The following is a 24,789-nucleotide window of genomic DNA, read 5'->3' on the forward strand; positions in this document are numbered from 1 at the left end:
CTGGTGTTGGTTTTGTTTTGTTGTTTTTCTATAAAGCAGTTGCTGTACCTGTATCTCGTGCTACCCATGTTGTGGCTGAGGGAGAATAAAAAAGGGAGGAGGAGGCTGCAAACACTGATCTTTGTAGGTGCTGTATTGACGTTCTCTGCTGTGCCCCGGTATCGGAAATGCTCTGAGGCTCTCCCAGCGATGCAGGGCTTGGGGAGCCAACTGCTCTGAAGGCTCCTTAGCTCCCCAAAATAATCTGTAGGGTGTCGCATCATGCTTTGTCACTTTGCTGTGGGTGTAAAAAGGCAACAGCAAACCCCAAAACAATAACAGCAAACCCAAGTTAGCCCTGACTGATGTCAGACTGAACCTGGACTGGGCACAGACCTCATTGTCACCCTGTTCGGTGCCCTGTGCAAGAGGGCGCAGGGAGGGGGGTGTTTTGTTACCCCTGGATTTACCAGCACAAAGAAAGGCTTGGAACTCCTTATTTACTGTAAGTAATATCATATCTATTCATTATTTATCCACTTCTGAATTGTAATGAATGATGGCAACCCTTATGGTGAGGGTTATACTGTAGATAATGATATAATCTTTTATGTATGAGAAAAAGACTTTCTCTGAACATCTGCACTTTGGACACAGGTTGGAGAGACAAGTATCAGCATTACAGTCAACCCCAGCAGAAAACATCTTCCCGGTACCCGGAGACTGTGACTAGTGTAACCCCAAAGGTAAACTGGAGGCTGATCTTGTCTGCTTTGCTCCAGGTATAACTGAGATAAGCAGAGCTCATTAAAAATGGAAATGCATGGTTTGGAGAGGAAAATGGGCGCCTGGAGCTTTCTTGTCCAAATATTGTATTTTAGCAAACAGAACTCTGCTGTTTTAGCAAGTGTGTGTATAGCTGATCCTGCCAAACAATAAATAGAACATTGGCAAAGAAGTGCCTGTATTGAAAATGAAATTTCATCTGAAAATAGTGAAATTGTCCGTATGTTCTTGAGGTCTGGAAGGGGAATGCCATCAGCTAATGGCGTGATGGGCCTGGGAGCCAAGGAGCTGCCTGCCTGTGGGCAGGAGACCTGAGTGTGCGTCACCATTGATTAGGGACAGGGTTTCTGAAATATATTGCTAATCAGCTAATTGTTTACAGGCCAGAGGGGGGAGTTCTCAGTATAATATTTAAGAACAAATAAACAACCCCTGCAGTCTATTGCTGCCAGGAACCCCCTGTGGCTCTTCCCTCTCTGCTCAAGGGGTTGGTGATGGGTAAGTGGACAATGAGGCTGAGAGGATGGGAGTTGTGGGCAACTTTATCATCTCAACTATATGGACAAAAAAATAGAGTTTGCAGCCTCAGCACCAGCATTATGCTTCCTCTGCTTGGGACAGTGCTGACAGCATTTCTACCAAGGACACTAATTAACCTCTGAAATTAGTTTATCCCTTTGGAGTACGCACCAGAGACCAGAGTTCTCTAAAATACCATCCCAAAGAGCCAGAATTAGCAGCTGGTGCTGAGGACAGACCCTGCACTTCCCTGGGGTGAAGGTGGTGGGAGCTGGTGGCTCCTTGCTCGTGTTGTCCCTCGTCCCCTGACAACACCCCTGGGTTGTGCATAGTGTTTGTCACCCTCAGCATCCCTGTCATCTCCCGCCACTACAGGGAGGGGGATGCAAGTCCTTCCCCAGCTACCCCAGGACACGAAGCGGTCACACTCCTCCAGCTGCCTGCCAAACCAAAAATACTCAGTTTTAATAACTGGAGTAAGCAAAGTCAAAAATGGGCTCATTGCTGGCTGCCAGATTAACAGATGGCTACAATCATTAATATTGCAAAACTTCAGGAGTTCATAATTCTTTAATCTACAAAGCTGGTGGGGGTGGTTAATGCGGACCCAGCAATCTGCTCTCCTGGGAGGTGCCACCCGCCCTGTCCCCATCCGTCCCAGACCCCCAAGAGTCAGCTGCCTGGCCAGGACAAGGCTCCTGTCTGCAGCAGTGGATCCTGCAGCTGGGCAGATGTTGCCTGTGGGAGGAATGGGCTCGATGAACCCCCAGGCTTAGGGCTGGTGTTGATGGCGGCTCCTAAATTCACCCGTGTGGCTCCACCAGCCCCACTCAGCCCTTGCTGCCATCAGCTTGTGGAAAATCCACAGAAACCCAATAACCCGTCTCCAGTGTCATTTTCTCGTTTAAACCCAAGCCTTTCCCATAATTGTTTGGAGGCAGCGCGGGGAGATTACGATTGATGTCAACAGCCGGATAATCTGACCCTGATCATCAGCGCTGGCGGCGTTTGGAGCATAGAGAGGGTGCCCTGAGCCCCAAAGGAGCCCCACACCGTGCCACTATTTGCAACAAAGCAAAGCCCAGCATTGGTGTTACAGCAAAAATATATATTATTTCACTTGGATGAAAAAGTATGTAATGGGTTCAGGGTTTGGCCCCAAACAGCTCCATTGATCCCTGGCCCAGCCCCAGGCTCCAGGTTTCTCTAGAAGGGCCGGTGGCTCCGTGAGGCTGCGGGAGCCTCTTCCAGCATCGATCGGGGCTGGGGGAGCCTGGCTTGGCCCCCATGCTCATTGCCCTCCTGCTCATAAGAGTGTGTGTATTATTTTATATATATATATATATATATATATATATATATATATATATATAATGTATTTATGTATGTTATATAGTATATAATACATTTTATATAATATAAATTCCAAATACACACATATATCGTATGAATGTATCTACCTCCACATATATGATATATATGTTTGTATGTGTAAATATGTATGTGTATTTATACACACACACATACTCCTCTTTTTTTTTTCAGTGTATCTGTTCATTAGACATTTGCATGTGTTTGCATAATTGGCCAAATCCTGCCCAGGTGTGCTGCAGAGAGGACAAACAGCCGCCCATACAGACACAGGTAGGCTTAGGGCAGCTTTTCCTTGTGCAAACCTTGCTTTCCTTTTGCTTCAGCAGAAAAGCTGCTATCACCAAAATTACCTGAAGTTGTTTTTTTTAATTTCTTAATGAATGGTAGAGGGCTGGTGGAGGATTTTTTCACTTCTTTGTGGTTTTGCTTTTGCATCAATTATATTGCTTTAATCAGTTAACTCCTACCGGGCTTTTGTCCCTCCCTGTAAGTTGCACATTATTATTTTTTAACATCGTTGCACTTTTCCCTTTGTGCTGACCCTGCCCCATCACCCACCATATGTTTAGTCTCCAACTGCTCACTTTGTGCATTGATTTTTTTATTATTATTTATTTCTTTTAACAGCCCCGTCTCAGAAGCATCCCTGCATCTCCCTGCCCCCAGCCTGGGGAAGCGGGAAGAAACAGATAATCCGGGCACGGCAGCTGGGAGGGGATGCAGGCAGGGATGCAGGCAGCAGCACGGGCCTCCCTGGGGCGTCCCACCCCGTCACCCCCTCTCCTTTTGTCCCCTAGGGCGGTGGAGGACGCTGGGTAACCCCGTTTTGGCAGCTCGGCCGCTGGGTACCAGGATGCTGCTTCCATCCCGGGCGCTTCATGTTCAGCGGAGCCAAATCCCCCAGGAGCAGCGGGGGGAGGATGTTCCCATTATCCGGCTCCTGCCGTGGCGGAGGCAGCTGGACCAGCCGTGCATTAATAGATTACACGGAGGATTTGGGCTCTTCGGCAGCGAGGGGAGCGCTCGCAGGAGGGAAGGCCAGGGCGGCTCGGGGACGGACGCAGCTCCCGCTCCACACTGACACCTTCTCCAGCCAAGGTCGGTGGAGGCTCGGCCGCGGGGCTGGGATGGCTGGAGCGGGGATGCTGGTTCCTGGTCGGTGGGGAATAGGAGCCCTGGGGAGGCCAAACTGCAGGTGGGGGTTGCTGGGCACTGGGTGCTTGTCTTCCCCCTGCCTGGCCATTTTTTGGGGGGATGCTCTGCAGAGAAGTCGGGCTGGGGGAGCTGGGGCAGCTGCTGAGCTGTGCCGGCGTGTGGTTGGATTTAAGTTGTGTCCGTGCACGGCTGGATTTGAGCTGCTGTGTGGTTGGGTTTGTGCCATGGCACCGGGGGCTGCAGCTTGGTCAGGTCTGCAGGATGGGGTGCGTGGTCATCCCCAGATTTCAGCCCCCCCAGGTGCAAAATGAAGTTGCTGGATGCTGCCTCTGCGTGCTGGAGGGTCTGGGGTCACGGCAGGCCATGGGCAGGGGACGGTCCCCTTGTGCCACCAGTTCTTGGGGTGCTGCATGGAGCCAGGTGCTCATGGGTTTCATGTGACTATCATCACAGCTTGTGTCCTATCAGTTGCTGTGCCTCAGTTTCCCCATCATTCACATCCCCACTGTTAGCTGGTACCCAGGGCCACTGGTGTGGGGTGGAGGGAGAAAATGCCCATGTGGATGCCCAGAAATTCCTGCTGGTCCTGCTTGGGGCTGTGCCTGGGCAGGGGAGGGACAGACACCCCCCACTCCCCAAGTAGCCTCGGGTTACTGTCTGCTGCTCTCCACCCCAAGCAACAGCAACACCCAAATTCAGTCAAATCTGGCCCAGCCCTCGGGTTTTGCATGTGCCCCCAGGTGCGGCTACAAAAGGGGGGCACAGGGCACCTGCCCCACACCCCCAGGTAAGTGCAGCCTTTGCCTTGTGAAATCAACCCCAAAGGCTCCCAGAACTGTGGGTTTGGGTTGGAAATCTCCCCCGGAACATGGTGACCCGCTGTCCCCACCCTGGGGGACCTTCTTTGTGGGGGTGCAGAGCTGTTGGGGGGGGCTGGAGCAGGACACAGCTGTGGGGCATGGCACCAAAGTTCTCATTTTCAGCCCCGCAGAGCCCCGAGCTGAGCCATGGACGAGTGGGACCTCCCGCAGTGGAAGAAGGAGGTGGAAAGCCTCAAGTACCAGCTGGCCTACAAGCGGGAGATGTCCTCCAAGACCATCCCTGAGTGAGTGCTGCCCGCCCTCCCCTCCCAGTACCCCCAGTCCAGCCCAGTAGCAGGACATGGCTTTGCCCAGCCAGGAGCAGAGTCCGGCTCTTCTCCACCCCATCCCTCTCCAGATCACCTGGGAGCTCTCAAAATAAGTCAGGTTTAGAGATTTTATTTTTTTTTTAAGTCACTTTATTGTTCAAGTCCTCCAACCCCCGGCACTGGGGTTTAAGGTTTTAAGCTCCCCCTGAGTTTAAAGACTTATAAACCTGGAAAACAGTTACAGAAAGGTTTTTGTCTCCACTCCCTGGTTTGTACCTCGTTGCTTGGGGCAATTCTCCCCAGTTTACGCAGCCTACAGCCCTCTCATCTCTTAAAAGGGAGGGAAATAGAAAAAGAGCAACTTTAGTGAATAAGTTTTAAAACCCAACGGAAAGTCTGTCCCCATGCTGAAAGCCACAGATATGGGGACAAAAGGCTTTTATTAGAATTTTATTGTGCTTAACTCCCCCAGCTGAAAACAGGCGCAGCTCCCGCACGCCGCCCCCAGAGCCGGGTGACACGTTCACAAAGCGCCGGGGGTGCAGGTGGGGGCTGCGCCCACCCTTGGCTCCGTCTCCGCAGGTTCGTGAAGTGGATCGAGGACGGCATCCCCGAGGACCCCTTCCTCAACCCCGAGCTGATGAAAAACAACCCCTGGGTGGAGAAAGGAAAATGCACCATCCTCTGAGGGACCGACCCCCCTGCAGCACCTCCTGCTGCCCTCGCTCCCCATCACTGAATGTACTTTTTTATTAGCTAGCTTCCGAATATGACTACCTGAACAAAAACCCTACCCTCATCTGGTCTTATTATTTTTAGAAGTGTTTCTTTTTTATATAGAGGGGCAATGGGGAAAACATGGGGGTGGGCAGGGTGGGGGGACAGGAGCAGCAAAGGGTCCAGTCTCAGCCCTGGGCTATTGCCATCAAGCTGGCACATTTGAACTTGCAAAGGAAGAAAACTTTTATAAAACATTTTCAGTGATTTTAAATAGTCTTTTGTATATTGTAGAAAACAATTTTGCAGGGAAAAAAAGGGTAAAATACGGCAAACAAGGGATTATAAATGAAATAAACAGAACAATACTTCATGATTATTTTATATATATATATTTTTTTTTTAACAAAATAAATGTATACCCAAAAAACAACTGGGGATCATGCACACACACACCCCATCCATGGGTTAGAAAGTCAAGTCAGCTTTATCCCTTCAGTTCCACCTATAGAATGTCCAGGGGTCCATCGCTGCCCCGCTAGAGCAGGTCCCTGATGTAGATATTCCTCCTGACGGCGTTGGAAACCCCTTCGTTAAAGCGGAACCAGACGTCGCTCCTGCCCACCGCCTTTCCCATCTGGCTCTCAATCGACTCTTCCTTGGAGGCCTGAGGGGCTGCGGGGGGAAAACTGATGTCAAAAACTTGCAGAAACTCTGAAGCTGTGACGTTACAGCCTGTGCAGGGAGGTTTGCAAGGGCAGAGCTGATGCTCCTGAAGCCCAGATCAGCAAACACAGGCGGTACCAACATCAGTGCTCCCCAGCTATGGGTATTTTCTGGCCCTTTGGATGCTGCCAAAATTTGAGGGGCAGTTCCCTCAAATATCCCCATGCCACTGATTCCCCCCGCCCCGTTCAGCATTTGGAGACAGAACGCCAGTTTGGGCATCCATGTGAGGTCCAGGGACCCCCCCTCCCCAAAGCAGCACCCATGGTCCCCATATCCCTCTGCCACCTACCCGGAGCTGCAGCCACCCGCTGAATCGGCCGCCCGAAAAAGTCAGTCTCGGGCTGCAAAAAAAACCAACAAAAAAGCAGGAGGTGAGCACACCTCCCATTCACAAACTGCCAAAAGCCACCCCGGTGTCTCTCCATGCAAAGCTAGACACTTGTGACAGGCCTAGGCAGGGTCTAAAGCAGGGTCTAAGGGTCCACTTGCTGGGGTCTTGCTCAGGGCTGCTCCAGCTCCTTCCTCCAAGCCCCCAGCTGGATGCAAATCCTGCAGAAAGGGCCAGCGGCCTCAGGAAAAAAAAATATGCAATCTGCATTCAAAATAGGGTGGGGAATACAAAATGTAAGGCTTGTGGTGCTAAAGCAGGTTTTTACAGACAGCTGAGGTCTCAAAGCTGAGCCTGCAGAGAGGGGACGTGGCCCAGGACCCCTCTTGTGTGCAAACCCTCCCCAGCACACAAGCAGCTCTTCCACTGAGCCAAAATTCAGCTTTTTGAGCCCAAACATCCCCCTCTCTTTCCCTCCCCAGCCCTGAAAGCTTTGCATGGCCCATAATTGCAACCCCCCCCCAGCCCGGATCCAATTCATCCCCATCTTTAAACCCAGTGATGCATTTATGGGACGTGTGGTGTCAAACTACTCTCATAAAGGAAAACGTACTAAAAATAATAAATAAATACCAATGGAGCCAGCCAGTCTCTTGCACACACTGGTAGGAAATGGGGGTGTAAATCTCAGCCCCCGCCTCACCTTGTCCTCCCCCGCAGCCGCTCTCCGGACGATGTGCTCCAGCCACTGCTGGTGGTTGGGGGGCTCAGCGCCCCCATCAGCTGGGTCCCCTGCCTCGCCATGGCCATTCCCAGGCTCCTGTGGGGAGGAGAGATCTGAAACAGGGCTCTGAGGTTTGGGCATCCCCCTTAGCTGCTGCAAGCTTTGATTACAATATCCAAACAACACATTAAGCATTGTTTTTAGCCTTTTCTGTCTCACAGCAGCACACGGGATCAGCCCCGGGGGCGCTTCAGGCACGTGCGTGTTTGCAGTCCTTTCCCTGGGCCTTCACAGTCTGCACTGTGTAAACAAGGAGCCTCCAGAGATGTTCTTACAGCATCTCTTTACCCCATACATCCCCCAAGATGCTCCAAGAAGAGGCTCCCGGGGTTTAATTATCCCCGCAGCACCAGGGCAGGGCAGGCAGCAGCTACACCTGAGCCACTTCTCAGTTTTTTCCACCCATTTCTACCTTCTCCTGCCTTCTGCCTGCTGCTCCACGCAGGGTTTGTGGGGGGCAGAGTGATTCTGCTCCTGCCAGGGGCTTTGGGAATATGTAAGTGAAGCAACGAGGGAATGTGCAGGCAGGAGAGGCGCTCGGCTCCCTCACGGACATGAACAAATCACAGCCAGATGAACTAAAATTCCCTTCTCATCGCAACCCTCGTTAGAGAGTTTAAAGCTTTAATTTACAGTGAGCATTTCCTTCCCAAATTCCTGCACAAACATGAGCCCTTCAGGCCGATGACCCAGCACAGCTGTGCTGCCCGCAGGCAGATGTGCAGCCAGACGCTGCGCCTGGGGGGGGAGGTTTTAATCCTGGATTTCCATTTGCAGAGCAAAAGCCACCGAGTCCCCACCCCAGTGCTAAGAACTTTATCCCCATCAACAGACGCACCATCCCCCCCGAACCCACAGCCGTCCCTACCTGGCCCAGGTTTCGCGCCTGCAGCAAAGCCTCCGTCCTCCTCATCTTCTCCAGCTCGATCTCCCTGGCGATGAGCTGCTTGGCCTGGTAGCTCAGCTGCCGGCGAGCCGGCAGGTCCGGGAACCGGCACACGGCCTCCACGTTCCTGCACCGTGGTGGAAACAGACAAAAAAACATCAATATTGAAAATAAAAAAGCATTCTGCAAACCGCAGCCTCGCACAGAGAGACCTGCCAGACTCCAAGCCCCGTCCCCACCAGTGTGATCCTGGCCCCTGTGCCTCAGTTTCCCCATCACCGCGCTCTCCGTTATGCCCGGTACATCAGAGCCAGGCTGCTGCAGGCCATCTCAGCTGAATGGGAACTCAGAAGGGATTAACGCGCTTTTTTCATCTCGGTTTTAATGCAAGAAGAGGAAGCCACAGGCAGGTCTGTGCCGAACAGATTGCCCTGAAGAAGCTGTGGTCACATCCCAGCGTGGGCACAAGTGGCACCATGAACCTTCATGTGAACACTAGAGGTGTCCACAGGGAGCTGTTTAATTAAGATACGGCCATAAGCAGTAATTCTGGCTAGTCAGAGAAGTCTTATTGCTAACGAGGCTGGTGCACCAGGTCTGGAATGAAGCCTTTTCCAGCACCGCGACAGCCCAGGCGCAGCCCCAGCACCGAGCAGCCTGCTGGGCCAGTTCCTCTGCCAGCTGTAAATATTTCACGCTTTATGCACATTCAATATTATTCCCCTTAAAATAAAGGCAACAAAACAGAGAGCTTTGCAGTCATTCAGAAATCAGCTGTCAAATCTATGATTTAAAAAGTTTTACAGAGAAAACATGAGTTTTGTTGTCAACGACAACTCTGCTTGTCAGAGAGATGCTGGGACGTGACTTGCAGGTGGCACCAGTACGTGACACCCCCGCCATCCCGGTAATCACCTGCATGGCCTGTAAACCAGCTCAGACTTTGCCAAACAAGCAAAGCAAAACAAAGCAAAGCAAAACAAAGCAAAGCAACAGGTCTGCTTGTGCCACATGGCTCCTGGTGTCTCATGGTTTCCCTACGGCCACATTTTGGTGGCACAGCCTGGCATGGGGAGGGCAAGAGAGGACGGTTCTCTGCAGCCCCTGCAGGCCTTTCCATGGAAAAAAAAACCAAACATAAAGTGCTTCACTGTAATTAGATACAGCTGCTCAATTTAACAGAGGCTAATTTTTGTAATTAACTTTGCACCAGGAAGACATTAGCCTTGCTCCTAGCTGTGGATGGGTCTGTATTCATTGAAGCCTTGGGAGCGTTTACAGCTCTGTATATACTTAAAGCACAGTGTATACACTTAAAGCGAGACTTAACTCTAGCAAGGGCTGGCTATTAATATACAAATTAACTGTGGCTACAGTGAGCTCCTGTGTGCAATGTGCCCAGGTGGACCTGCTCTGCTCAGCAGCTTCGGTCCCTCCTCTGCCAGCTCCGGTGAGAGCCAAAGGCAGCTGCTGCTTTTCCTTTAATCCCATTAAAGCAAAACCAGCCCTGCTTTGGGTTCCTGGGCTCGTCTTTTTAAAAAATTACAGCAAAAAAATAGAAAATCCCTGCAGAGCCACTCTCATGGAATCATAGAATCATTTTGGTTTGAAAAGATGCTCAAGATCATTAAGTCCAGCCAATCCCCCACCTCCCTGAGAACGTCATCTCCATGTCTGCTCAACCCCTCCAGGGATGGTGACTCCACCACTGCTCTGGGCACCCTGTTCCTTTCAGGAACCTCCCAGGTCCCTCAGCCGCTCCCATCACACTTGTGCTCCAGCCCCTTCCCCAGCTCCGTTCCCTTCTCTCAACTCGCTCCAGCACCTCAAGGGCTTCTTGGCATGAGGGACCCAAAACCGAGCCCAGGATTCGAGAAACCTCTGGCTGCAGGAAACCAGCTCAAACCCACGATGCCTTTGGGCTCAAACTCCTCCCTAAACTCTCTGCTGTTTCTTTGGAGCCCAACACCTTCTCCCCGCGCTCGGGACTTACGGGTCCAGCTTGTAGCCGTAGTGGCCCTCGGGCAGGCGCTCCTGGCGGTAGGTGAGGTTGTAGGCCAGCATGGTGCTGATGAGCTCCGCCAGCTGCTGCTTCTCCTTCAGGCTGTAGAGCTGCGTGTTCACCTGGGGAGGAGAGACAGGCCCGGCATCGCTGACCCAGAATGACTTTGAAACACAAAAATAACCTGAGGTGGGAGGTTTGGCTCTATCTGAGAAAGGACAGTTAACACCGGCGAGGTTCAGACCAAGTTTAGTTTCCTATCACAGAATCACAGACTAGTTTGGGTTGGCAGGGACCTTCCCAGCTCCCCCAGTGCCACCCCTGCCATGAGCAGGGACATCTTCACCAGCTCAGGTTGCTCAGAGCCCCGTCCAGCCTGGCCTGGGATGTCTCCAGGGATGGTTCATCCACCACCTCTCTGGGAACCTGGGCCAGGCTCTCACCACCCTCAGGGGCAACAATTTCTTCCTTGTGTCTGGCCTGAGTCTCCCCTCCTTGTGTATCAGGGACACAGGTACATCACAGAGCAGGGACAGACCTTTCTGATAGCCCAAAGGGTAAACGCAACCAACACAACTGTGTGTGCAGATGAGATGCTGCAAGGAGACAGTGACAGTCCCCAAACCCACGCTCAGGCCAAGGCCACCCCTGGTGCAGGTATCTGGGAGGTGTAGGACACCGTCTCCCACCCCCAGCACTTGGGTATCTCAGCACTGTATCACCGGCTTTCACCCAGCCTCTGCTCCAGGTGTACATCAAACAGATCCCAAATTTGGGACAGAGGTCTGGGACAGGGAGAGGGGGCCAGTGGGGACTCACCGGTCGGAGCTTCGGGGCAATGATGTCCAGGAGCAGACACAGCACCTCCAGGATGAAGGACTGCTGCCCCGTGCGGCTGCGGGCGCTGGGCGTTATCCCCAGCATCATGGACATGACGAGGTTCTGCATGTGGTTCAGCTTGGCCACGGCCTGAGTGGGGAGTGCAGGGACAGCTCAGCCACGGCTACAACCGCACACATCCCTGCAGGGGACAGAGCTGGAGCCACGGAGCCACCATGCCCTCCCCCGTACTTAGGATCATAAAATCATAGAATCATTTTGGTTGAAAAAGACCCTCAAGATCATTGAGTCCAAATGTTACCCCACTCCTGGCACTAACCATGTCCCTGAGAACCTCTTCTCCGTGTCTGCTCAACCCCTCCAGGGATGGTGACTCCAGCACTGCCATGGGCAGCCTGTTCCAATGCCCGACAGCCCTTTGGGGAAGAAATTGTTCCCCAGATCCAACCTCAACCTCCCCTGGCACAACTTGAGGCCGTTTCCTCTGGTCCTGGCGCTTGTTCCTGGGGAGCAGAGCCCGACCCCCCCTGGCTCCAAGCTCCTTTCAGGCAGTTCAGAGATCAGCTCCTGTTCTCCAGCTGAACCCCCCAGGTCCCTCAGCCGCTCCCATCACACTTGTGCTCCAGCCCCTTCCCCAGCTCCGTTCCCTTCTCTCAGCTCACTCCAGCACCTCAAGGGCTTTCTTGGCATGAGGGGCCCAAAACTGACCCCAGGATTCGAAGTGCTCACCTCGTGCTGGCTGCTGGGATAAGCCAGCCGGGGGACGCTGGTGGCTGCGAAGAGCAGGTGAAAAGCCACGGGCAGGAAGGGCAGGTATCGCAGCAGCTGGAAGCTCTGCCGGTGCAGGACAGCCTGGCCCAGCAGGTCGGAGAAGCCCAACCACTCCAGCGCCAAACAGACTGAGCCGAGACTTGAGTCCCGCAGCTTCATGTGCAGGAAATTCTCGTACAGACCCTGGAAGCGAACACAGGATTAGAGAAGGCTCAAGGTCATGCAGATGGTCATAGAATTATCAAATAGTTTGGGTTGGAAGGAACCTTTGAGGCTCAACTAGTCCAACCCCCTGCCACAAGCAGGGACATCTTCACACAGATCAAGTTGCCCATTGTAGCATCCCACTACAACACCCCAACGCTCCATCCCAAATTAGCACAATCCAACTGCAGGGAGGGATCTCCCCAGGCGCCCATCACCCATGGACCCCCCAGATCAGGAGCCATCCTTGCTCTGGCTGGCACAGCTCGGCTCTTACTCCCTAAACCATCTGATCTACCTGGGCCAACTTCTCCTGCTCCCCCGAGGACGTGGCGAGGTGCAGGACGTGGTGGAAGCGCTGGGAGGACACGTTGAAGCCAGCTGTCCCCCCGAGGTGTGCCAGGTCCTCATCGCCCACCAGTAGCTGGGTTGGTAAAGCGGGGTCCATCCCGATCCTGTGCCTGGGGGGAGCCCAAAGGGAAGGAAGAGCTCAGAGTGCCCTCAGCCCTATACGGACCAGGAAGGAATATCTGGACCCTTGCAAACTGGGCTGAAAACAATAACAACGCCAAATTATTGGGCAGTAAAGAAAGCGGCCAAAGAGCATCTGGACACGCAAACCTGTGACAAAGCCAGATCTGCTGCAACTCTCCAGGATCCTTCAGGTTTTTCCACTGTAGGTCTTGCAGTGCCACAAATCAGCGTGCCCCAAGCAGACAGCAGACCTTATAAATCGCCCCTCTTTACCTTTGGACCCTTGGCAGCTGGAAGATCTCTTGCCAGATGGAGAAGAGCCCCTTGTTTTGGTCCTTCAAGCCGATCTTCATGGTCTGCACCATCTGCACGTTCAGCTCCTTCTGGCCCCGGCCGTGCAGGAACTGCAACAAGAGAGAGGGGCTGGGGAGACACGGCCATGGAGAGAGGAAGGGGATGCCCCCCACAGCCTGTTGGTGCTGGGAAAGACACAGACACCTTGCTCTCCCTCATGTCGTAGGCAAACTGAGGTTAAAAATAACACAGGGAACAGGGTGGATCTGCCTGGGGCACAGTTTTTTTCCTCCATCCCCATCTGAGCCACAGCAAGTCTGTTGGTGATCGTTTCCCTGTGCTGGGCACTAGGGAGGCCAAATCTTGAATCCTGGGTTGAGCTTTGGGCCTCTCAGGACAAGAAAGCCCTTGAGGGTCTTTTCCAACCAAAATGACTCTGTGATTCCAAGTCTGTGTTCCCCAGAACCCTCCAGCGACCCCCGTACCTGCAGGGTGTTGATACAGGAGCGAATGTCGTTCTCCGTCTTCTCGCACAGGGCCAGCAGCGCGCCCGTGTCCGCCCGCATGCCCTGCCGCAGGGCGATCTGCGGGAGAGGGGGTCAGGAGGGGGTTCCCTGCCCGGGGAGGGGCAGAGGAGCCCTGGGCTGTGCCGCACCTCGCAGAGCCGCTGGGCCAGCCGCGACGGGGCCGTCCGGGGGAAGGTGAGCAGGAAGGATTGTTGCCGCAGCGGCCGCAGGGCAGGGACGTACCTGGCAAAGGGAAGCACAGGGGTCTCTGAGTGACCCTAGCAGAGGAAAATATCCAGCTATTAATGCTCTGTTCTGAGAGAGATGGATTATTTATCAGCTGCACGGACATCGCTGCACGCCTGAGCATGCACAAATGCAACCATATGCCCACACCCAGCTACAAGTCACCCCAGATACAAAACCTGGAGGGGTTGAGGAAAGCTGAGCATGTTTAGTTTTACTTTTCATAAAGTACTTCTCAGCTCTGCAGCCCTCCCCAGTCCCGCGGGTGACACTCACTGGTCGTTGCAGATGCAGATGATGGGCCGGAGCAGCAGCCCACCCTCGCGCCGTCTCCTCCGGCCCGCGCCGGCCGCTGCCTCGCCCTCCGCATCCTTCTGGTTGATGATGTTGAGCAGCACGTTGATAGATGCCTTGGGGAAAAAAATACAAACTCAAGGAGAGAAGGGATGTATTCGTGCTGTTCAGTGGCAAGAACCCACTCGTAAAGGGGATGAGCTGCCAAGAGGGCAATAATCAGCATGGCCTGTTGTGACACGACAAGGGGTGATGGTTTTAAACTAAAGGAGGGAGATTCAGGCCAGACATGAGGAAGAAGTTTTTTATGCTGAGGGTGGTGAGAGCCTGGCCCAGGTTGGCCAGAGAGGGGGTGGATGAACCATCCCTGGAGACATCCCAGGCCAGGCTGGACGGGGCTCTGAGCAACCTGAGCTGGTGAAGATGTCCCTGCTCATGGCAGGGGTGGCACTGGGGCAGCTGGGAAGGTCCCTCCAACCCAAACTATTCTATAATTCTATGAATTAAGTGGTTACTGCAAAAGGTGGCCAGGTCTGTGCTGGGCTTACCGTGGGTGCACCGTCTATCTCATCAATGATCAGGCAGTTGGGCTTCTCGTTGGCACCCAGCACAGACTTCATCTGGGTGGCAGCTTCAATGCGAGTTTTGAAGACCTCAGGACTGCGGTCATCACTGCAAGACAAATCAGTGACAGGCTGCTGTGGCATCACCTTCATTGCAATATCACTTTCATCAAAGTATCATCTCCATCACAGCATCACCTCCATCACAGCGTCACCTCCATCACAGCGTCACCGCCATCACAGCGTCACCCCCGGCAGCTCCTGGGCTGTGCAGCCAGTGCAGACTCACCTGGCGTTCATCTCCACAGCGTTGTATCCCGCATGCTTCGCGATGACGTGGGCCAGCGTGGTCTTTCCCAAGCCGGGCGGGCCACAGAGCAAGGCTACCTGAGGCAGGGAGAGGGGGTGAGTGGGGCAGCGGTGCCTCCAGCACCCTCCGAAGCTGCTGTGCAAGGAGATGAGCATCTACAGTCTGAAAAATGGGCTTGGGAGCTGCTGCACTGGTTTGCAGATACACAGGAAGAAGGGAAAGTCACTGGAGGAAGTAGACTGTAACAGAAACTCATCCTGGCAGCATCTCTCGTGCATACATTCAGGTTTGCAGAGCAATAGATAGAAAAGGCTGAACAAAATCCCTTCCCGAATTACGTTCCTGAGAGGCAATGCTGTTAACATTTATATTTGTTTCCCCTTTTTTATATCCTCTCACTGGGCAGGCTGAAGCTGGTAAGCTGGCCTGGGTGTGTTATCTCTGCTTCCTTTAGCTTTTGAGCATCATTGCTCTTTTCTGGATGCAGAAACTCTGGCTCAAAAGTATGTCATATCTGCCCCTAACAGATAAAGACAAGATCAACATCTCCTAAAAAGGGTACATCTTTCCTCAACTGGCCAATTAATTTGGCTGGAGGAAGTCTGTTCCCCTCCCATTGTTATCACATTACTCAAGCTAAAACAGAAGAGGCAATGAGAAAACCTCCTATTTGCCAAAAAGCAACAAGGAATCCAATTTCTCCTAGACCTGTCCTGGAAGAGAAAGGGAAGACCCTGCTCCTCACCTTGGTGGCAGGATGAGTGGGACAGGAGAGGAGACCCCCGCAGCAGCCCCCTGTCCTGCTCACCTTGTATTTGGGTCTCTTGTGCTGGTCCAGCTCAGCCTCCAGAATCTCTTCAGTGAGCTGAACCTTCGTTTTCCACTTATTCTGCTGCTCCTTGGGCTGGTTGAACGGAGGACGAGCTTCAGTGCTGGGCTTGCTCTTCTTCACAGCATTCTCCTTCCCGAACACCACCGTGTCCCAGAGCTTCAGCCACTTGAGAAGGCAGCGGTTTGTGTACTGCATGGTGGGCAGGAAAGCAAGGAAACCACATCAAACCTCGGAAGAATCCAGCCAAGGACAGAGAAAGGCCTCTCCATGGCTTAAATCCAGCATAGTCTGCAGAGGAAGGAGCAGGGAGGCAATGCAGAGCATATCTGCCCAGAGCAGACCCATCCCCACTGCCCTCATCTGTCTTGGCTCAACCCAGCACTTCTCAGCCTCCTCCATAGTTTCCAATTCCCTAGAAAACTTACAATATTCCAGAAAAAACAAAATAGCCAGCAATTCCTAGCTAAGGTCCACCCAATCTTTTTTTGTGCTGAAAGCCTCACAACCAAAGGCAGCACCTTTGTGATCCCACTGCATGAAGCATTATAAAAACGGTAAAGCCACCCGAACCCCAAGCCCCCACCTATCCCAGCACCTCACATCATCACTGAGCAGCTCCATGTAGCGCCGGGGAGTGAACTTGTCCACCCAGAGACAATGCAGCCCAGACTCCTCCTCGTCTGCTGGCTCCACGTCCCCACTGGGCTCCGGGCTCTCGGTGCTGGTCTCGCTCTCGAGGCAACTGCAAGAAAGAATTAACTTGGCCCAAACCACCCAGGGAGTCACAGAATCATAGAATCATTTCAGTTGGAAGAGACCCTCAGGATCATCAAGTCCAACCATTACGTAGGTCCAGCACTAACCCATGTCCCTAAGAACCTCTAAACACCTTTTAAACACCTCCAGGGACGGTGACTCCACCACTGCCCTGGGCAACACGTTCTAATGCCTGACAGCCCTTTTTGTGAAGAATTTTTTCATAATATCCTTTTAAACACCTCCAGGGAGAGTCAGAGCAGAGCTGGGAATTACAGCCAGACTTCCCCAGCTGGGGATGCTGAGAGCAAAGAGGCTCGTCTGCCTACCCGTCCCCAAAACTTGGACCCCCACTGGAGCATCTTGACAGCGTGGCAGGGATAGGAATAGGATTTCATCCCAACATCTCACCTGTTAATTATCTCTGTCAGCTGCTGCGACGCCTGCAGAACCTGTCTTCGACGCTTGAGCACAAAGAGGGCAAGAAGGGAATCAGAGACACCCCGTTAACCCACAGCTGGGTGGAGCAGGGATTCGGGAGCCAACACTGTGTCTATCCAGGGGTGGCAGGGGAAGATGGGAAGGTGGGCATAAGATGTGATACCTCTTCATTCACTTGTTCCTTCAGGTAGGAGAAAGGCACCCCCAGCAAGTGGAGCGGTCTGCGTGCATTCCAGCCCAGGCAACTGGAGAGCTGCAAGGACCAGTAGACACACATCAATGATGGTCAGCACAAATATCCCCTCCCGAACTGGATGGAGGTCACTGAGAAGCAAGCCCAGCATTCAGATCCTTCCTTACCTCCACCCCTGTCCTGGAAGGATCATCCTTCACCACCATGAAGACCCTGGTGCCCTCACTGGACGTCACGTTGACATAGTCCTCCAGGATGGGTGGCCGCTTGAGGACTCGCTTCTTGGAGGATGGTGTTGTCTGTAGTGGGACCATGCCGCTCATCTCCAGGTGGTCTGAGCTGGAGAGCATCAAATTCCTTTAGCAGGGGCGAGGGAAAAAGCCCTCGAACCCCACCTTTGGTGGGGTTCGAGGGCTTTTTCCCTCGCCCCTGCTAAAAGTAGGGTTCAAGGTGGCCAACCTGGTAGTGTGGGGAGCAGAAGGTGTCTCTGCACCAGCATCCTGGAGGATGTCAGGAGCCAACTCATCATCCGCACCAAAGCTGAGCTTCTTAACAGCTTCCAGGCGCTGCCGCTTCGGTTTTGGGGCTGAAGGAAGGGAAGAGAAGGAGAAGAAGGGGAGGGCAGGAGGAAGAGGAGAAGCATCGTTGCTTGAAGGCTGGTACCTGCTGCTCATCCAGCAGCACCGGGTGGGCGGGGAGAGGGGTCAGCAGCACCCGGGGACCCACCGGGGCTGCTCACCCGGCTTTGACCAAACCTACTGTGGGCTGTGGGTGGCGATGGGGAGCCGGGGGGGACACAGCCCCGGTCCCTCTTCCTGGGGTTGGTGCCCCCGGGGTCGCTGCCCCCGGGGGGGACGTCGGGTTCATCCGGTGGGTGGCTCCTGCCCCGGAATTGGGAGAGTTTGGGGCCAGCGAGTGGGGATGGATCATCTGCAAGATGTTACACGGCGGTACCGATCACCGGAGGGGACGCGGTAGGGCGGGCACAGGCGGCTCCGCTGCCCGCCGCGCAAAGCCCGGCTCCTGCCCGCGCCCTCCCGCCTTCCGCCACCGTCTCCGGTACCGGACACGGCGCCGCAGCAGCACCCACCTCCCAGCTCGGCCAGCACCTCCAGCTCGTCCGCGAACCGCTCGTAGAAATCATCGTCGGGACCCTCCTCGGTGTCCGCCATGGGCCCCACTCCCGCCCGCCCCCCGCTTCCGGCCGCCGCGCCGCGGCGGAGCCGCTGCTGATTGGACGCAGCGCATTGGCCGGAAACGGTGGCGGCGCTGATTGGACGCGACGTGCGGCTGGACGCGGCGGCGCCGGCGTTGATTGGACGCGACGCGCGGCCCGGCGCCGCCGGTGGATGCGATGTAGCCACTCGCCGCCCGCCCGGCCCGGGGACGGCGCTGCAGGTCGGACCGGGGGGAGCGGGGGTCGGGGCGGGGGGGGTGGTGTTTCCCTCCCCGAGCGTGTCCCCTGCGCCTTGTCCCGGGTCCTCTCCGCCGTGCGTGACACTTCCGCTGCGTCCCGTCTCCTCTCCGCCGTGCATGTCCCTTGCGGGCAGCCAAAATCGCGGTCCGGTCCCGGCTGGCAGCGGGACCGGGGCTTTGGGGCGGTAGGACAAAAGTGAGAACTAGCCCCACTGTCGCACCGGATCGGCCCGGCATCGTGCGGCTGCGGGGCCTGCACGCGTGACAGCGGGCCGGTGGCAGAGCTGTGCGGTGACACCGGGAGGCGGCAGGAGCTGTACGGTGTCACACGGGGAGGGCTGTGGCTGTAGCGCTGCTGTCGCACCGACACAGTGGTGGCACCGGTGGTGCTGTGAGACCTGCACAGTGTGACACGGGAGTAAGGCTGGGAGACCTGTGCGGTGTGACAGTGGTACCGGTGCAGCACCGGTACACGCAGCCCCACGGGGGTACCCACTGCCAGGTGCTGCTCCCTGCCTGCTCTCATTGGGTCCTCTCGCTCCCCTGGGGTGCTGTCCCAATCCCGGGGGTGCGGGGGCTGCGGCTGGAGGCTCTTTCCCCCCCACTTGCCCTGATTCCCGCCATGCTCCCTGCAGGGCGCTGGCCATGGAGCCGGGCACCATCGACAACCTGTCCATCCTGTACCAGAGCTCCGACTTCATCGTGGTCAACAAGCACTGGGATATCCGCATCGACAGCAAGATGTGGTACGAGACACTGACCCTGCAGAGCCAGCTCAAGTACCGCTTCCCTGAGCTGGCCGACCCCGACACCTACTACGGCTTCAGGTGAGTGGCTGGAGACCAAACCGGGCTGTCACTGGGGCTGGCCTGGGCAGGGGACACTGCCCGGGCATGCTCCTCCACCTCCCATCTCCTCCCCAGGTTCTGCCACCAGCTCGACTTCTCCACCAGCGGGGCTCTGTGCGTTGCACTCAACAAAGCAGCAGCTGGAAGCGCCTACAAGTGTTTTAAAGACCGGCTGGTGACCAAAGCCTATCTCGCCCTGGTAAGCCCCCTCCGCCAGGTCCTGCCTCTGGACTGTCTTACCTTCTGGTTTTGCAAAATTGCAGCTTGGCCTCTGCTTCTTGTCCTCCCAGTGCTGGTGAGCGCCAGGGCTTGGTTTGCAAACCGGTTTTCTGCCCTGCAGGTCAGGGGCCACGTGAGCCAGAACCGCATGACGATCTGCTACGCCATAGGGAAGAACACGACCGAGGGCATGACCCACATGATGTGCATCGACGGGACGGAGGGTGAGCAGCTCCCGTGCCCTGCCCACGCTGCTGGGCCGTGCTGGGGGAGCTGACCCCCCTCCGCATCTTGTTGCAGGCTGCGAAAATCCCAAACCCTGCCAGTCGGAGCTGATCGTGCTCGAGCACGGTTCATACAGTGGAGACCCTGTGACCAAAGTGCTGCTGCAGCCACTGACAGGTGGGAGGTGGGGGCCAGGGCAGCACGGGGGGGTGCTGAGGTAGGCAGTGGAGGTGCTGGAGTGGGACCTGCGTTTGGAGCCCCAAACTGTGGTTGCAGCATGGTGCCATAAAAATAATAAAGCCTAAAAAAGGGGTGAGCAGAGCCAAGAGCCACACTCAGCTCACAGAGAACTCAGGTTCTCAGACTAAGGGGACAAATGCCGTTTGGTGCGTTGTCACCTCGCACCGCTGTGCCTTTGAGGAGGGATTCAGGGGTAACCTGTCCCTGCTTCTCCTGCTCTCCTCCTAGGGCGGACTCATCAGCTGCGGGTTCACTGCAGCGCCATCGGCCACCCCATCGTGGGGGACTTCACCTACAGCCACAAGAAGGACAGCAGTCCCTACCGGATGATGCTCCACGCCTACTACCTGCGCATCCCCACCGGCAAGGAGCTCATCGAGGTCTGCGCGCCCGACCCATTCGTCACCACGATGGACAGCAACTGGGTGCCTCACCAGGTCACTCACCGGCTGGATGAGATCATCCAAGAGCTGAAGGACAAGGTGTTGCAGAAGGAGGAGGAGAGCCAGGAAGCTGTGCTCGGCGGTGGAGGAGACGAGGCGCTGAGCGAAGCCAAGAGCCCAGAGACGGAGGAGCAGCGAGCCCAGCGCGAGCAGTGGTTGGCCGAGTGGGCTTTGGAGTGAGCACACACCGCGTCTCTGCGTTTCCAGCCCAACGCTCCCATTTCTGTCCCAGTGGGTATCCACAGAACCCAGCGCTGACTCCACATCTGCACTCTCTGTACACCGTGGCTTCCCTCACTCCTGGGGCTGGGGTTAGACAGATTTTAGCAGCGATTAGGATGGGTTTATTTTTTAATGTACACATCGTCCATCTGGCCGCTGGATTCCCCTTTCCTAATACTGGGCCTGAGCAGCAGAGCCAGTGTGTCACGTACCACCTTAGAGTGACCCCAAAGCTTTATGTCCCTGTCCCAGGGCTCGGGCACAGCTGGGGGAACACAGATGCAGCGTTTGCCGTGAGCACGATGGATGGATCTGCAAATCAGCGCTGGGATGCTAAAATGCAGCCCAGCAAAAGGGAGAGGAGAACATTCTGGACGCAGCTTCGGTGTCCGCATTCCCCTGTTCCCTTCACTCCAGGCTGCTGCGCTCGCTGGTCTGTGGGAGGTGGGAGATGCGGAGGCTGAAGTGCAGCCTGTGGGGAACAACAGCCCCCCCAGTCCTGAGGCAGCCCTGGGTGTTCTGCCTGCAGAGCTGGGCTGTGCGATGGGCACAGGAGAGCCCTTGTGCTTCCCTCCCTGCTTCAGCCCACACGTGGGGTTTTTTTAAGGTTTGTTGAAGGCAAATGAGTTGTTACAAATGGGTTTTAGACTTTTTTCAGATTTCTTACAAGAAGAATCTAGTCTTTTAGTGGTTCTGGAATACCAGTGGGCTCAGGAATGTGTGTATTTTTTGTACTTCTGTGGTCAGAATAGCCAGCAGCCCAAAGCTTTTTTAAAAGATCTTGTTATTCTTTCTCCTAGCATTGCCTTTCCCTAGTCCCCACTTTTATCCTGCGTGTGGATGTAAACCCTGCTGAGACGGGTCAGGAAACATCAGCCCCTTTCTGCTGTACCCAAATGAGGGGCAATCAGTTTTGGTCCCATCGCATGACCCCTCGCTGGCCAGTTCCTGCGGGGGTGTCAGGGCCTTGGGGTGGGCGGTCTGGGGGGGCTCTAGAGCAGCCAGAGCGGCCAAGGAAATGGTTGGAGCTGCAGAAAAGGCTGAGCAGTGATGTGATGGGTGGGAAGGAGCTCGAAGCTCACGCTGGCACTCAGCTTTGCAAGATGTAGAGGAGCTTCTCTGGAAATTCCTTTGCTGTGCCAGCTGGTGTCAGGCTGGTTCAGTCCCTCCCTCCCACCCCACTTTGAAAATGAAGAGAGGGGGCAGCTGGGCTGGGAGGGATGGGGGGGCTGGAGCCCGTTGCACCCAGAGCACCCATCCCTGCGGTATTCGGCACTGAGCCGCCACATCAGCACGTGCCTGGAATTACCATCATGCCACGAGCCCCGTCCCATTTGAAAAGCACCCACAGTGGTTTCACAGAACTCGTATCCCTGCCCTGAGGAGAAATAAAATGGCACAGCCCTCTTATTGCAGGTGAATGCACCCTATAGGTCACCGAAACCTCACGGGGTTTTGCATCACCCATCCCTGGTGTCCCTGGATGGGTGCGGGGCCACGGAGGAGGTTACCATCGCCTTGGTTTCATGGCTTGGCACAAAGTGCTGCTGTCAGCTGTAGGATGGGGACCAGCACAGAGCTCATGGCTCTACCGGTACCTGGGGACCGAGCAGGGACACGGGCTCAGGAGCTGGTGGCAGAGGTCTCAGGGTGGGGTTGGAGGAGCAGAAGATCCATCTCCTCCCTCCCCAGGCCTGTCTCTGCCCGTCCCATTGCCCAGGAGCGGCTGGGGAGCGGACAGGCAGCCACAGGCGGGTCCTGAAGCTGTAAATTAAACCATCAACCTGTTTGCCAAAGGATGAAGCTGTAAATTAAACCATGAATCTGTTTGGCAAAGAATGAAGCTGTAAATTAAACCATGAATCTGTTTGTCAAAGGATGAACATGGGTGACACGCACAGGAGGCGCATGTGTGGACAGTTCCCACTGCGTGACGGGACGTGTCCTGCAGCTGCAGGTTGGGGACCAGGCTGCCTGTGGCCGTGGGGCTGGTGGTCACTCGGGTGGTACATGGGGACATGTCGGTGCCCATCCACAAGGTGGGGGACCGTCACAGCTGGGGACTGGCACCCATTACTCTCCCCAACATCTGCGTGGAGGAGCCCCTGCCCCGTGCATTGCACTTTTACCCAAAACTGCGGCAGCCAGACATATATATTTTTCCTTACCCTGCAGAGGTGTTTTCCTGGTGCCCTTCCCATGTCTCGTGCAGTCCCGCTCCCTCCTCTCTGCCATCACGGGACCATTTCTGCATTGCGTGTGAATCCACTCCTTTTGGGGGGTTGTGATCGGGTGTGTGTTTCGTGATGTTCTGTACGCTTGCAATAACCCTTATTCCTTGTTGCACATCACCACAGTAAAACCATTTACGTCTGTACCCTGCGGTTCACCCTCTGGTCTCTCCATCCCGCACGGGCCGGCGCGGTGCCGGGAGCTGCCAGGAATGAGCCCGGACCGGCACAGCGGGACCTGCTGACCTGTTGTGTGAGCACCCGCATCGTCCTCGCCCTGCTGCAACCCCCCCGGCCGAAACCACCCGATCAGCAACCCGAAAACCCTCCCGGATTTAGAAACCCTGACACAGATGCCCAAGGATGCCCGAGATGGCGGGGGCAGATGGCACTGCCCTGCCCGGCCCTGCCCGCTGCCCATCCCAGCCAGCAGCAGCAGCTGGGATTGTCCTTAACCAAATAGCAGAGACGGAAGAAAAACTCCTAATTTTGAATCATCGCAGCTCTCTAGCAGGGAAACGGGGGAGCTGGTGTTTAGGGGGTGTACAGGGAAAGCCGCTGCAACACAATTTCTACATAACTTATGTACCTCAGTGGTCATTCCTGGGGTTGATGCAGCTGGAAAAGTGAGTGAAGACCCAAAGGAATTATTTGCACCCTGCAGACTGGGAGGTTTTTAAGATTATAAACCCAGCAAGGGCGGAGAAGCAGCGGGTTAAGTGCAGGGGCATTTCTACCTTGCCCAGTGCAGGGGATGCGGTCGGAGCCCCCAGGGAAGGGGATGGGGCAGATGCTTCTAGCTCATGGACGTTTAGGGTGAGTGCTCCTGTGCCTGTTCCTCCACAGCCCCCAGGGTTGTTCTGGGGCCAGTCTAAAGCCTCATGGGGACATGGTAGACACAGTGACCCCCAAAGGGCCCCCGACGTCCCTCTGCCCTCCCATCCAGCCACCTCTGCCCAGCAAGCCCGCGGCAGGGGCTGCGTCCCACCAACAGCCTTGTAGCAAACAAGTTTCTGCAATTCTGCCACTCCAACAAGAGCTATTTTTACAGCAAATCATCCCAAAATAGAAACCAGTAACACCCGCGGGGGTTGACCGAGCCCTGGTGCTGCAGGATGGGTTGCTGGGTGGGGGACAGGGACAGTGGGGATGGCAAACCCTGCTCAATGCTGTGCCAGCGGGTCCAGGGACACTTTGCAAAGGCTGATGTCCCCAAACCTGGCCATGCGGGTGGTGGAGCCCGGCCGACCACTGCCCATACCTTTGCCCGGGATAAACGCACAGATAATGTGTGTGCGGTATCAGGCTCCTCAGGTTTTCATCACACAGCCCTGGAAAAGCTTTTCTTCATTTCTCTAAGTCTCCTTCTTCTGCATGGCATCTCAGAGCGGGATCAGAAATTACTGGGAGAAAGCTGGAAAAAAGGCAAAGGGATTATCCATAAACAAGTCAAAAAGGATGGACACGAGGAGAAGCACCTCCTGGGGGTGCTGAGCCTGTCACCGAGGACTTGCCTGTTCTGCACCCCACTTGCACTGTAAAATACACCCCTGAGTAGCTCAAAGGTTTCTCACTAACTGGGAGGACCTTTGCCTCCAACAGGAGCATAGAAGCCTCTAACCCAGAGGATTTAACTAATTCACCCCGAAGTTCAAAGTGACCCTTTACAAAGGGGAAAGAAAACCGAACAAACCAAAACCAGGAGAGGAAACAGCTTTACAAAACACGGTTGAGAAACTGCCCCGTCACACCCCGTTTTCACAGCAACATCCCCACCCCGCAGCACATAAGTGCCGAGACGTCCCCGGCGCTGCTCATCCCGGTCCCCGCGGT

At 55.1% G+C, this 24,789-nt stretch overlaps 3 protein-coding genes across 4 annotated transcripts; 2 read left to right on the forward strand and 1 right to left on the reverse strand.

Annotated features, from left to right (window-relative positions):
* Window positions 1-73: 73 nt before the first annotated feature.
* GNG13 (G protein subunit gamma 13) lies at window positions 74-5,758 on the forward strand. The gene is made up of 5 exons (XM_082064194.1): window positions 74-725; window positions 2,830-2,928; window positions 3,456-3,756; window positions 4,797-4,918; window positions 5,525-5,758. Exons 4-5 carry the CDS (start codon window positions 4,821-4,823, stop codon window positions 5,628-5,630), a joined length of 204 nt encoding a protein of 67 aa, XP_081920320.1. The 5' UTR covers window positions 74-725; window positions 2,830-2,928; window positions 3,456-3,756; window positions 4,797-4,820; the 3' UTR covers window positions 5,631-5,758.
* Window positions 5,759-5,948: 190 nt separating this feature from the next.
* CHTF18 (chromosome transmission fidelity factor 18) lies at window positions 5,949-18,311 on the reverse strand. 2 transcript variants are annotated; one of them, XM_082064520.1, is made up of 22 exons: window positions 18,203-18,293; window positions 17,872-18,042; window positions 17,572-17,698; window positions 17,280-17,451; window positions 17,083-17,172; window positions 16,890-16,942; window positions 16,323-16,464; window positions 15,699-15,911; window positions 14,870-14,967; window positions 14,566-14,689; window positions 14,000-14,133; window positions 13,627-13,720; window positions 13,457-13,555; window positions 12,951-13,081; window positions 12,502-12,664; window positions 11,958-12,182; window positions 11,208-11,357; window positions 10,380-10,510; window positions 8,369-8,513; window positions 7,420-7,536; window positions 6,678-6,729; window positions 5,949-6,334 (listed from the first exon to the last, which is right to left on the reverse strand). In XM_082064520.1, exons 1-22 carry the CDS (start codon window positions 18,282-18,284, stop codon window positions 6,198-6,200), a joined length of 2,850 nt encoding a protein of 949 aa, XP_081920646.1. In that variant the 5' UTR covers window positions 18,285-18,293; the 3' UTR covers window positions 5,949-6,197. The 2 variants fall into 2 exon arrangements, with proteins under 2 accessions (XP_081920646.1, XP_081920647.1); XM_082064521.1 differs by lacking the exon at window positions 17,872-18,042 and having other exon boundaries at window positions 18,203-18,311.
* A 59-nt stretch (window positions 18,312-18,370) lies between these two features.
* RPUSD1 (RNA pseudouridine synthase domain containing 1) lies at window positions 18,371-23,084 on the forward strand. The gene is made up of 6 exons (XM_082064119.1): window positions 18,371-18,510; window positions 19,164-19,355; window positions 19,452-19,575; window positions 19,717-19,819; window positions 19,896-19,997; window positions 20,289-23,084. The coding sequence occupies exons 2-6, from the start codon at window positions 19,174-19,176 to the stop codon at window positions 20,681-20,683; spliced, it is 906 nt and encodes a 301-aa protein (XP_081920245.1). The 5' UTR covers window positions 18,371-18,510; window positions 19,164-19,173; the 3' UTR covers window positions 20,684-23,084.
* The last annotated feature ends 1,705 nt before the right edge of the window (window positions 23,085-24,789 follow it).

Source organism: Streptopelia decaocto (genome assembly GCF_964273445.1).
Source record: "Streptopelia decaocto genome assembly, chromosome: 13".
NCBI lineage: Eukaryota > Metazoa > Chordata > Aves > Columbiformes > Columbidae > Streptopelia > Streptopelia decaocto.